This window comes from Cibotium barometz, chromosome 45 (assembly GCF_041138505.1).
Source record: "Cibotium barometz isolate CiBa-2024 chromosome 45, ASM4113850v1, whole genome shotgun sequence".
Classification (NCBI taxonomy): Eukaryota; Viridiplantae; Streptophyta; class Polypodiopsida; order Cyatheales; family Cibotiaceae; genus Cibotium; species Cibotium barometz.
Genome location: NC_141090.1, coordinates 27358403 through 27371359, shown reverse-complemented (window position 1 = coordinate 27371359; position 12957 = coordinate 27358403). Strand labels below are relative to the sequence as shown.

The window sequence follows — 12957 nt, the reverse complement described above, 5'->3', positions numbered from 1 at the left end:
GAGAAGAAAAAGCAGAAGCTGAAGCAAGAAAGCAATAAGAAAAAGCAAATCGACATGACTATGAGGAAGCCCAACGCAGGATTGAAGAAGACCGGTGTCAGGCTGAATTCGCCACTCGGGAGCACCAACGAGAGCTCGATCGAGAACGTATGTTACTCGAGCACCAAAGGGAAAAGGAGGCCATGCATCTTAGATACCAACACCTCTCTTCAATTTTCCCAGTCTTAGGTGCCACCAGCCACCAGCCCGCGACATTGACTACCGTCATTCGAAGTCAACCGAATTTTAGTAAGTATGAAGGTTCAACCGAATTTTAGTAAGTATGAAGGTAAGTGTGATTCATCAATTTACTACTCATTTTCCATTAGCTAGGATTACAGATCCTCCAGACAGAGTCCACGTAGTGACTCCCCACCTTACGAGTGAGGCAGTCACTTGGTGGCAGCATTGGTCTAGTCTTCATACAGACTAGACCACAGGTGTCACAGCTTTTAGCTGGGATACATTTGTTCATGACCTAAAGACCAAATTTCTCCCGCCCCAGTATCTGACCAGCCTGGCAGATGAGTTTTATGGACTCAAACAGAACGGGTCACCAGTGCTTCAGTTTTCTGGAAAAGTCATAACTTTAGCACAACAGTTCGGGTTATCCAAGCACGCCAAGATGGATCAATTCATTCGTGGATTAGATCCCAACATCCGGTTCACAATTCGCAACTTTGAACCCAGTACATATGACCGGGCTTTGACTCTTGCTCAAAATGAAGAAATGAGGATGAACGGAGGCAAGTCCAAACAAACGCAGTCTAGTACCAAACCCCAACCAGGAAAGGGTAATTCGTATTCTAGAGACACTAAGGCAGACAACACTCCTAGCTATAGTTCAGGGAGTAAGGAACCCAAGCCTAAGAAAACCCCTGAGGAAAAGGCTAAAGCAAGCATCAATGGAGGCTATCTTCATCTAGAGGAGCAAAGACAGTATCAATCAGAAAACCGATGTTTTTTCTATCATACCATTGGGCATGGTAAGAAGGATTGTCCAAAAAGGAAAACGGAGCAAGCCTCCAAAGAGCCTTCTGCCACAGTTGCCGCAGTATCCCCTACTCCTCCGGACCCGCCTGCTACCACCAATGCGGTTCAGATCTTACCTGCTCTGCATCCCATGCCATCCGTGGTGCTTGATGCTACGCAGGAGGGTGAGGCTACAACCACACAGAAAAGCCTGATCCGAGCTTATGGCTCTAACAAGGGCCGCCAGTTCTTAATCCTTTTTGGCTGGGCAATTCGGAGGACGCCATCTCTCCCCAGTAGGCTTTCTTACAAACATGACACCACAGAACCTTTCTTTCTGATCACGATGGCGGGATCATATGGCACTTTAGGATGCATGTTTGGCTTCCCCCCCATGAGATATTTTTCTCCAAAAGAGGCCAGCCAGGAAGGGACTACCCTCCCCCATATTGTCTCCACCTCATTTGAGGGTTTTGAGCTTGTGCATGTAGTCTATAGCTATTTGATTATAACTAATAGAAAAAAAACTTTCTCCAAAATTGGACTCGTAGTGAAAAGAAGACTATGACAAGGATGCCGGATGCACCTGCGAGGTGGTCGGATGTGAGGCAGTTCCATCGAGCGAAAACGCCGGAGCGTTGCGTATTGTGATAGCTCTTTGCAGCATCACACAATCACTTGCCTCGAGTGAATCAAACTTCACTCGAAGTAGCCCTACCCAAGAAAATCAATGTCTGTGATTTTTTGGGCCTCACCAATAAGGGCTGTATAGAGTATATCCTAAATTTGTCCGTGCATTGAGCAGCTCCAAACAATCTTACATACCAAAGAACCCACAAGTGAGGATACTATAGAAGACAAAAGCTAGAGGTCCACTTCTGAAAATGGCAAGGGGCGGCCAATAAGGTGATAGCTCAAGTGGTGAAGGTGTTTGCCTAGGACCAAGAGGTCCTAGGTTCAAAACCCCCCTTGGTGCTTCCTCGGTGGCATCGCCTGCGAATGGATAAATAAGCGCCTAGCAGCCGTCTATGGGCAGTGAAAATTGGTAACTATGGGAGGATCTTGAACCAAAGGCCAGTTGAAAAAATAATAAAAATAAAAATGGCAAGGGTCGGCGGCCTCAGCTGGGGACGACAAAGCAGCTATCATGGAGTCCTCCTACTGGGTTGAAGACTAAAAGGCGTCAACACTAAAGAAAACTGCCCGCAAGTTTACAAAGACCTGTCGAAGGAGAGGCTGAAGAGGAAAAAGCTTGGGTGAAGGCGGAGAGGGCAGCGGGTAAGGCGGCAAAGGGAAGCGAAGGGCAGGTGGGGGTGAGCTGAAAAGTACAGGGCAAGCAGGTGCCTCCAGAGGAGGCAAGCAGGGACAAAGGAAGGCAGGTGAGAGTGTGCAAGCGGCAAGAGGAGTGCAAGAGGCAGGAGGGGGGGTGCATGGTGGTGCCGGGGCTGGAGGCTGGAGACAAGAGGGCGACGGGGGGGTGGCAAGAGGCAGGAGGGGGGGTGTGAGCTAGAGGCAGGAAGGCAAGGGGGAAACATGAAGGCGAGGCGAGATAGACAACGAGCTGCACGGGAGGGGGAAAGATATGCTGCAATTTTTTTTTGTGGATGGTTTACTTTGCTCGGGGCTAGAACCAATATGAGCATCCCACAAAAGCCTTGTGGTTAATTTACCATGCTCAGGGCAAGAACCCGTAGGAGCAGCTCACATAGGCAGTGCTGAAATTTCTTCTTGTGGATGGTTTATCATCCTCCCAGCACAAACCTGTAAGAACAGCCCACCACTTGACGACACCTAGTATGGAGGGTCTTATTGTGCTCCACAAGACTCATTGAGCTGCCCACCATGGATTCGGAAGAGCAACACGCAAGGCTATGAATAAAGAATCAAATCATAGCCTTGTGACCTACTGTACACTCTTGGCTAGCACTCCACCTATAGAGAAACTTTGGACTTTAAAAAGCCCAAACATCTTCAGACAAGTTTGCTTCCTCTGTGGAAAGCTCTGTCTCCTCAATGATATCTGCCTTTTTGTGAGCGAGTTCTTTTCAGCACTCCTATGCATGAACAACCGGGGAGCCATAATATGCTTTGAATTTGGGAAGGTCTTCACAGAGGAATGTATCCAATGTCAGTCTCTAGTCCCTTACAGAGAATGCCCCAAAAATTAGAGTTTTCTGAAATCAAGGTTTTTCTCAAATTAGGATTTCCAAAAATTAGGGCTTTTGGAAATGATGCTATAGGAGGCTCTAGCAACACTTTAACCCTTGCTATATGCTCTCAATTTCAAAAAATGATAGGGGATTTGGGATTAATGCTTTAATTAAGCAAGATTTGCAAAAATTTTGAAAAGCACCAAGTTTTCTCTGATGAATACCTTTTGTCTGCTGGTTGATTTTGTTGATTTGATGCATGCTCTCCTCGCATACTACAACAGTGTCTTCTCCCTCTTTTTCCCCCTTTTTTTGATGCAGATGTGCAGCTGATTGCTGGGCAGCTCCTGGCGGGTAGCTGTTGGAGATGCTGATTGGACTGTGATGTGGCAGCAGTTGTGAGAAGCTGTCGTTGCAGTCGGGCAGCACTATTGGGAGGCACAAGCAGTCGATGTGCTTGAGAAGCGTAGACAGGCGGCCGCAAACAGTATTGAACAGCAGTGGAACTGACTTACTTCAGTGTTGATGGTGAGTAGATGCAGAGGGTGCTGGCCGATGCAGAAAGTGGGCACACTTCTGGGTGGCCCTGGCCGAGGTAGCGGGCAGCACTGATCAGGGTGGGCAGTGCACGCAGACGTGGTAGTTCATGCATATCACGTCTGGGCAGTGCTGATTGTAGGTGGCGCTGATTAAACTGCTACTGTGGCTATGAGCCAGGCGGTTGAGAAACTCACAAAAGTCAGGTCAAAAGGATGGCTAGCAATGCCACACAATCGAGGAGAGGAGCTAGCTATCCAAAGGCAAAAACGCAGAAGGTGGCACCTTAGCGGGACCCTTAAAAACCTGTTCTAATACCATGTGTGTAAATAGCAAATAGTGAAGGAGAGAGGGTTACAGAGAGAGAACAAAGCCCTTAGAGAGAGAGAGAGAGAGAGAGAGTACACAACTCAATGATGTGACTATTGATTGATTTCTTCAATAAAGTACAAGTAGCTTTATAGGTTACAAATGTTCTCCTCCTAACATCACTGCTTATGTCACAGCACACAAATATCTAGATATTATTATAACCCGTCTAAGAGGTGGTTCACACACAAACACTACCACACTCATAAGAGTGCGTTCACACACAGATAAGACCTTGATTTCAAATAGTGACCACCACTGAAGCCAAAGATTCTCCACTAAGGGAGAACGGCAACTGTGAAGACTCTCCCTTAGAGACCGGGCTGAAAACTTCCTCTATCTATACTTGTGGCCTGATGCAATGAAGCACCCTAAATGTGTGCTCAACCCGTGAAATTAAAAAAACTGAGACGCGCACACATGCATCTCCTTCACACTCATCCTCTGGTGCCGAAGAAGCCGCCTCCTCCGACTACTCCAGTTTTGAATAAGTCTCCTCCTCGGATTGCTCCTCCAAGGTCTTGGGACATCCTTTGCGATGTGCTTGGTGGAGTCACAATCGAAGCATTTTCCGGCAACCATCTTCGCACAACGCTCTTCAGGGGTGAGGCGAGTCACCGAGGCTCCCCCAATTACATTGTCCTTACCATCCTTGACCTTGGATTGGCTACCCTTGTCTTTGCCTTTCTGCTGCCCTTGTTGTTGAGTCCCAAACTTGGAACTCTTCCACGTCTTGAGGGTTGTAGCAAGACAAACCACATTTGAAAGATCACGGGGCCAATGTGCACAAACGTCTGCGTGCAAAGACGGTGTCAAACCATCCACAAATTACTCGACATGTTCCGACTGTCGAACGGTCCTTGGGAGCATCAACAAAAGCTTTCGAAAACAAGCAAGATAGTCAGTTATCGATTCACCATGTTTCTACATAAAACGCTCCCATTGTTTCTTCAATTCACGCTCATAATCTACGGGAATAAACTACTTCAAGACTGCCTTACGGAAATCATCCCAACAAGTCACAGAGTAATGCCTAAGGTGGTCTTCCTGCCATGGTTACCATGAAACGCGTTTCAGCTCGAGTGAAACCTTGAAACGCTTAAACGCGTTTCGCATTTCATAAAACCTTGAAACACCATTTCATGTTCTCAATTTCAAGTCTCTCTTTCTCTCGCGCACAGAGACTATTACATACATGCGTACATATGCACATACGTATATACATATATTTATATTTATATTTATATGTATGTATGGATGTATGAATCCATGTGCGTGTGTGTGTATGTGTGTGTATTTATATGTGTATGTATATATTTATGTGTGTATGTATGTATGTTGGGTGTGTGTGCGCGTGTGTATACCTGTTCAGTCGAGTGTTTCAATAAGCACTTGTCGAGGGGTGAAACATTTCAGCGGTTCCTCCCCGTTTCAAGGTGAAACGTTTCGCAGTGATGGTGCTTCCCACCAAAAGAGAGCGGCACCCGTTAAAGCCGTACGCGTCAAATGGAGCTGAAAAAAACGCACCACTACCAACATCACAGCCATCTCACAGGTCCAATTGGTGACAACTTCTCCACGTTGAGATTGGGGACCTTCAGAAGCTTCAATAATTGAGCTCATTCCTCTCGAGGCATGGAAGAAGAACTCGGCAAACCGGTAGTCCCCCAACGTCGAGCCGATGAAGGCGAGCAAGAACTATCCGGAGAATCCCATGGAGAGGGACTCTGTGAAGGAGACCGTTGGTGACGCCAATGGCATCTCTCTTGTTGATTACGTGCAGGTGTAGAATGATGACTACCAGACTGGGAGCGAAGCTCATCCAGTAGATCCTCGCCTACATCCAAAGGAGTGAAAAATCCTCCTCCATAAAGTTTTGCCACTCGTCCAACCCTTGTTCCATAGCACGGGCCCTTGTAGATTCCAAATCCAGAATACTAGGTGCTCGAGGTGTAGTCTCTATCCTATCGAGACAAGCAGATATAGCCTCCATTTTAGCCGCCTCCGTGTCCATGGATGCCTTCATGCGGAGAGGCAAATCAGTGAGTTGTGATTTCATGAGTGATCAAGGACCGGGTGAGGGATTTCAACCCTACATGATGAGGTAAGGGTTTGGTGGGGCAAGGAAGCCCAGTATACCCCAATTCACCTAGGTGCAATGAAGAGAACCCAGGAGCCAGAAAAGAGAGAAAATTTGCAAGTTCCCTAGGCTCTAATACCAACTGTAGAGCACTTGCACCTATATGCTAGGGTTTTCCAGAGATAGAAAGAAGAGTGTGGCAGAATCACACATACAGCACACACGAGTCCTAAACTACTACTCTGTATTATGTACAAGAAAGAAGTAATACAATTGAAATTCAAGTACAAGATGTGGCTGCGAATGAAGACGTCAAATCACAACCCTATGACCTCTCGGCTAGCACTCCACCTACAAAGAAACACTTTGTGAAGTCCAAAACTAAGGACAGTAGATGAATATGACAATTTGGCTACCACGTACATATATGCACCAATGCTCCTAGTCGGCCAGTAGTATTCTTGTTGACCACCTGTACCCAACTGCCATGTCATCAATGCCACATCATCGGTGACACATCACCACCGCCACATCATCATTACCACGTGACAGTGCCATGTGTCACCAAGGCCGTCCGACCCTACCCAGGCTACTGTCAGCTGCTATCTGATGTCTAGTTCTGCCCTGCATACTCATAGGTGTGTCACAATTAGTTTGTAATCTGGTTTGCACACAGTAATTCGGTATTGTTCTTGATCTCTCTTACATTCAGTTCTTTGTCTTGGACGTTTCTACAGTTCATGTGAATGCACAAGTCGTATTCTCTTACAATCCAAAGGAGTCAGTCCCATAGTTGGGTTGGTAAGATCCATAAATGCTTTCCTTGTGTTCTCTTTGTATGTGTGAATGTGTTTGGTACTCTAAATGCATATTGGTCCCAGCCTACATGAGGATTTTACAATCTCTATCCCCATCTTCATTGATGCCTTCAGGCATTTCCGAATGATAAACGTCAAGTTCCTTCCTCCACTCGAGTTGATGGAGGACATTGAATAGCAAGTGATCAGCGGCATCCATGCAAGCAAGCATATACAGCTCAGCTCTATCAGTTAGAATGTATATTTAGTCACTGCAGGCAGGCAGTTATTAAAACAGCGGCTGAGTAATCAAAAAACAATAAAACTCTTAATACGGGAAAAACCTTACAAAGCCTTGAAATGGAAGTGAACTGGACACGTTTTCATATTGCCCAGCAACAACTCGCACTTTTGCACCTCCCTTGCTATCGCCACTCTCAAGAAACAGTGTTTCAGCAGATAATGCTTCCCTTACATATGAATCCATAGATAAAGCTTCCGTGGAGCGATTATTTGCATAGCCAGCAACACCCTCTTTGTTGCATGTCTGAAAGAAGACTTGAATACCATGTCTCGTAGTATCAGTTTCTCTTTCATTTGTACTACTACCCTCCAGCTTTTCCTCCAAAAAATATGTCAAAGCTTCTGCTTCGTAAGGCCCATCGTTCGTGAAGCGGGTGCACAAAAAACTCATCCACAGCAAAAACATTCCCAAGTCCTGCAAGCTGCAATTGGGTTCTTCAGACTGAGACTTAACAAAAGCTGGCAAAAAAAACTGCTTCCACAGTCATCTTTGTTACTTCGCTGTATAAGCTCCTTTTCAAAACTACATAAGAATACCACGACAAATTTTTTTAAAGATATACTGATATGCACACATGATATCTTAGAGATAGTCCAATCACCTCTATTTTCCTAAAATAACACAAAAAAACTGACACACCCTGATGTGTTGATAATTTTCCATAGCTTCCTGCATGTTTTTTGTCATTTGGGACTCAAAGATTGGTTACTTGAGCCTAGCCTGTGTCTGCTTGACTAGCACGGCTTCAAACCCAAGCAAGATGGCCACCATAACTACTTGAAAGTAAGAAACATGGGAGCTACGTAGGATCATAAAACAAGATTAAATCCATTCATGAAGAGCACAAATTTAATTATCTTGGAGCAAGCGTTTGGATACAAATAATCAAACTAGTATTGCATTCGATCTCACAAATGTGAGCGTAAGTATATCATTTTATAGCTCAAAGAGAAGAGCATCCAGATGCACAATTTCCTCCTCGCTTCTCTGAATCATCCCTTAGAATCTCTGATTTTATATTCACGTGATCACAAAATTTTTTTTGTTAATAACATGTGTGAACATGTTATTAACATGTTCACATGTTAACATGTTCTCAAAAAAGCCGGTGGCAAGCGACCTGGTAACCGGAAAAAATCCCGCCGGGCTTTTGCTGTACCCCGGCGGGCCCGCCGGGAAAACCCATTTTCCCGGCGGGAAATATAAAAAATAAAAAAAATAAAAAAAATAAAAAATAAAAAAATAAAAAAAATCATGTTCACAGTCATTCTTACCATTTTTGGGCCTTCTGGACTCATTTATGATGTCAAAAGTTCAAAATTCTTGGCACAAAAAAAGTTTTGTATAATTTGCTGGCCTTAAGTTCAATTGACACACCAATTAAATCTAACTATACTTACATCAATTGACTCAATTGTCCATGACATCATTGCACTCAATTGAGCCCAATTGGACTCAATTACACTTGATTTACACTCAATTGATATTAATTGGGTGTGAATTGATATCAATTGTGCCTAATTCGACGCAATTAAGCCCAATTTACACCCAATTTGCATAAATTGGGTGTAAACTAAGTATCAATTGAGTCGAATTGGACTCAATTGACAATAATTGGATGTTAATTGATATTAATTAAGCCCAATTGACTTCAATTGGGTGTTAATTTATTACAATTAATGTCAATTAAGCTCAATTGAGCTCAGTTGACATCAATTGGGTGTCAATGGATATCAATTGAGCTCAATTGGGCTCAATTGCGGCTCAATTGCACTCAATTGTGTGATCGATTATGTGTCAATTGATGTCAATTGAGCCTAATATGATACAATTGAGCTCAATTCACACCCAATTGGATGTAAATTGAGCGTCAATTGAGCCGAATTAGACTCAATTGACAGTAATTGGGTGTTAATTGATATTAATTAATATCCAATTAATACAATTGAAGTCAATTAAGTCTAATTGACTTCAATTGGATAATTTAGGTGTCAATTGAGCTCAATTAGACGTAAATGACATCAATTGGGTGTCAATTAACATTAATTGAACCTTATTGACATCAATTGGGTATCAATTGGACTCAATTGACATCAGTTGGGTTTCAATTGAGCCAAATTGGATGCAACTGACATCAATTGGGTGTCAATTGATTACAACTGAGCTGAATTGGGCTCAATTGCACTCAATTGATATTAATTGGGTGTCAATTAAACCTAATTCCATGCAATTGAGCTCAATTGACATCAATTCACGTCAGTTGCACTCAATTGATATTAATTGGGTGTCAATTGATGTCAATTGAGCCTAATTCGATGCAATTGAGCTCAATTCACATCAGTTCACGTCAATTGATGTCAATTGAGTAAAATTGAGTCTAATTGGGTGTCAATTGAGTCAAATTGAGTCTAATTGGGTGTCAATTGATATCAATTGAGCCAAATTGAGTCTAATTGAGTCCAGTTAGACTTAATTAAGTCAAATTGAGTCTAATTGGGTGTCAATTGATGTCAATTGAGCCAAATTGAGTCTAATTGGGTGTCAATGGAGCCTAATTGACATCAATTGGGTGTCAATTGATGTCAATTGAGCCCAATTGAAGCTAATTGTGTATCAATTGGATTCAATTGACACATAATTGATGTCACATGGGCTCAATTGACATCAATTAACACCTAATTGATGTCAATTGATATCAATTAGATGTTAATTGATTATAATTGATGCTAAATTGAATGTACCCAATTGATATCAATTGAGTCCAATTGACATCAATTAAGTCTAATTGGGTATTAATTGATCAATTGGCCTCAATTGATATCAATTGACACCCAATTGGACTCAATTGACATCAATTGGACTCAATAGGGTGTTAACTGATGTTAATTGAGCCTAATTGACATCAATTGGGTGTTAATTGAGCTCAATTGGACACAATTAATAATAATTGGGTATGAATTGAACTCAATTGACATCAATTGGGTATGAATTGACATCAATTGGGTATGAATTGGACACAATTAATAATAATTGGGTATGAATTGAACTCAATTGACATCAATTGGGTATGAATTGACATCAATTGGGTATGAATTGGACTCAAGTGACATCAATTAACACCCAATTGATGTCAATTAAACTCAATTAACATCAATTAACACCCAATTGATGTCAATTCAGCTCAATTGACATCAATCGTAGTTAATTGACACCCAATTGATGTTAATTGAGCCAAATTGGACTTAATTGACATCAATTGCACTCAATTGATACCCAATTAATATTAATTAAGACTCAATTAACATCAATTAACATCCAATTGAGTTCAATTGACATCAATTAATACCCAATTGAGTCAAATTGATATCAATTAAGTCTAATTGGGTGTCAATTGATCAATTGGGCTCAATTGATATCAATTGACATCCAAGTGGACTCAATTGACATCAATTGGGTGCCAATTGAGTCCAATTGACACCAAATTGATATCAATTGCATCCAAGTGGGGTCAATTGACATCAATTCACACCTAATTGATGTTAATTGAGTCCAATTAGGTTCAATTTACACCCAATTGATGTGAATTGGACTCAATTGACACCCAATTGATATCAATTTGGCTTAATTGATACCTAATTGATATTAATTGGACTCGATTGACATTAATTAACACCCAATTGATGTTAATTGAGCTCAATTGACATCAATTGTAGTCAATTGATACCCAATTGATGTCAATTAAGCTAAATTAGGCTTAATGGACATCAATTATACTCAATTAGTACCTAATTGATGTCAATTGAGTCTAATTAAGCTCAATTAGCATCTAATTGAGTCTAATTGATATCAATTAACACCTAATTGAGTCAAATTGATATCAATTAAGTCTAATTGGGTAACAATTGATCAATTGGGCTCAATCGATATCAATTGACATCCACTTGGACTCAATTGACATCAATTGGGTGCCAATTGAGTCTAATTGACACCCAAGTGATATCAATTGCATCGAATTGGGCTCAATTGACATCAATTCACACCTAATTGATATCAATTGAGCCCAATTGATATTAATTGAGTCTAATTCACACCCAATTGAGTCCAATTGCATCTAATTGGACTCGATTGACATCAATAAACACCCAATTGATGTCAATTAAGTCCAAATAGATACAATTAGACTCAATTGACACCTAACTGATGTCAATTGAGTCCAATTGGATTCAATTGAGTCCAATTGGGTTAAATTGGATGCAATTAGGCTTAATTGATATCAATTGAATTAAATTGGATGCAATTAGGCTTAATTGATGTCAATTGAATTAAATTGGATGCAATTTACCCAATTGATGTCAATTGAGTTCAATTGGATGCAATTAGGCTCAATTGACACCTAATTGATGTCAATTGAGTTCAATTCATACCCAATTATTGTTAATTGTGTCCAATTGAGCTCAATTAACACCCAATTGATGTCAATTGGGCTCAATTAACATAAGTTAACACCCTTTTGAGTCTAATTAATGTCAATTGAGTTCAATTGGGTGTCAATTGATATCAATTGAGCCCAATTGATCAATTAATATCCAATTAGACTTAATTGATGTCAATTGGACTCAATTCATTCAATTTAGCATCAATTATAATCAATTGACACCCAATTGATATTAATTGACATCAATTAGGTGTTAATTGATGTCAATTAAGCCCATGTGACATCAATTGTGTGTCAATTGAATCTAATTGATGTCAATTGAGCCCAATTGACATCAATTGTGTGTCAATTGATACACAATTAGCTTCAATTGGGCTCAATTGACATCAATTTGACTCAATTGACACCCAATTAGACTCAATTTTACTCAATTGACATCAATTGACACCCAATTGATGTGAACTGATGTGAATTGAGCTCAATTGCATCGAATTAGGCTCAATTGACATCAATTGACACCCAATTAATATCAATTGATGTGAATTGATGTCAATTGAGCTCAATTGCATGAAATTAGGTTTAACTGATACCCAATTAATATCAATTGAGTGCAATTGAGCCCAATTCAGCTCAGTTGTAATCAATTGACACCCAATTGATGTCAGTTGCATCCAATTTGGCTCAATTGAAACCCAACTGATGTCAATTGAGTCCAATTGATGTTAATTGGCACCCAATTGATGTCAATAAGGTTCAATTGATGTTAATTGACCCCCAATTGATGTCATTTACGTCCAATTGAGCTCAATTGACACCCAAATTATCCAATTGAAGTCAATTAGACTTAATTGACTTCAATTGTGTTAATTGGATATTAATTGATATCAATTAACACCCAATTGCTATCAATTGAGTCTAATTCGGCTTAATTGACACTCAATTTACATCCAATTGGGCGTGAATTGAGCTCAATTGTATCATATTAGGCTCAATTGACACACAATCGATCACACAATTGAGTGCAATTGAGCCCAATTGATATCAATTATGATCAATTGACACCCGATTGATGTTAATTGCATCCTATTGGGCTCAATTGATACAATAGGATGCAATTAACACCCAATTGAGTGTCAATTGAGTGCAATTGAGCCCAATTGAGCTCAATTGATATCAATTGACACCCAATTGATGTCAACTGAGCTCAATTGAGCTTAATTGATATCAATTGACACCCAATTGATGTCAACTGAGCTCAATTGAGCTTAATTGAC

At 41.2% G+C, this 12957-nt stretch overlaps 1 protein-coding gene across 1 annotated transcript in view; it reads right to left on the bottom strand.

Annotated features, from left to right (window-relative positions):
- The window catches only part of LOC147612585 (uncharacterized), a 114752-nt gene that overhangs the window by 45146 nt on the left and 56649 nt on the right, over positions 1-12957 (bottom strand). Inside the window, exon 2 of the mRNA XM_086783193.1 lies at positions 7294-7669. Coding sequence (XP_086639319.1) covers positions 7294-7653 — 360 coding nt within the window. The 5' untranslated portion in view covers positions 7654-7669. The remainder of the gene's footprint in view (positions 1-7293; positions 7670-12957) is intronic.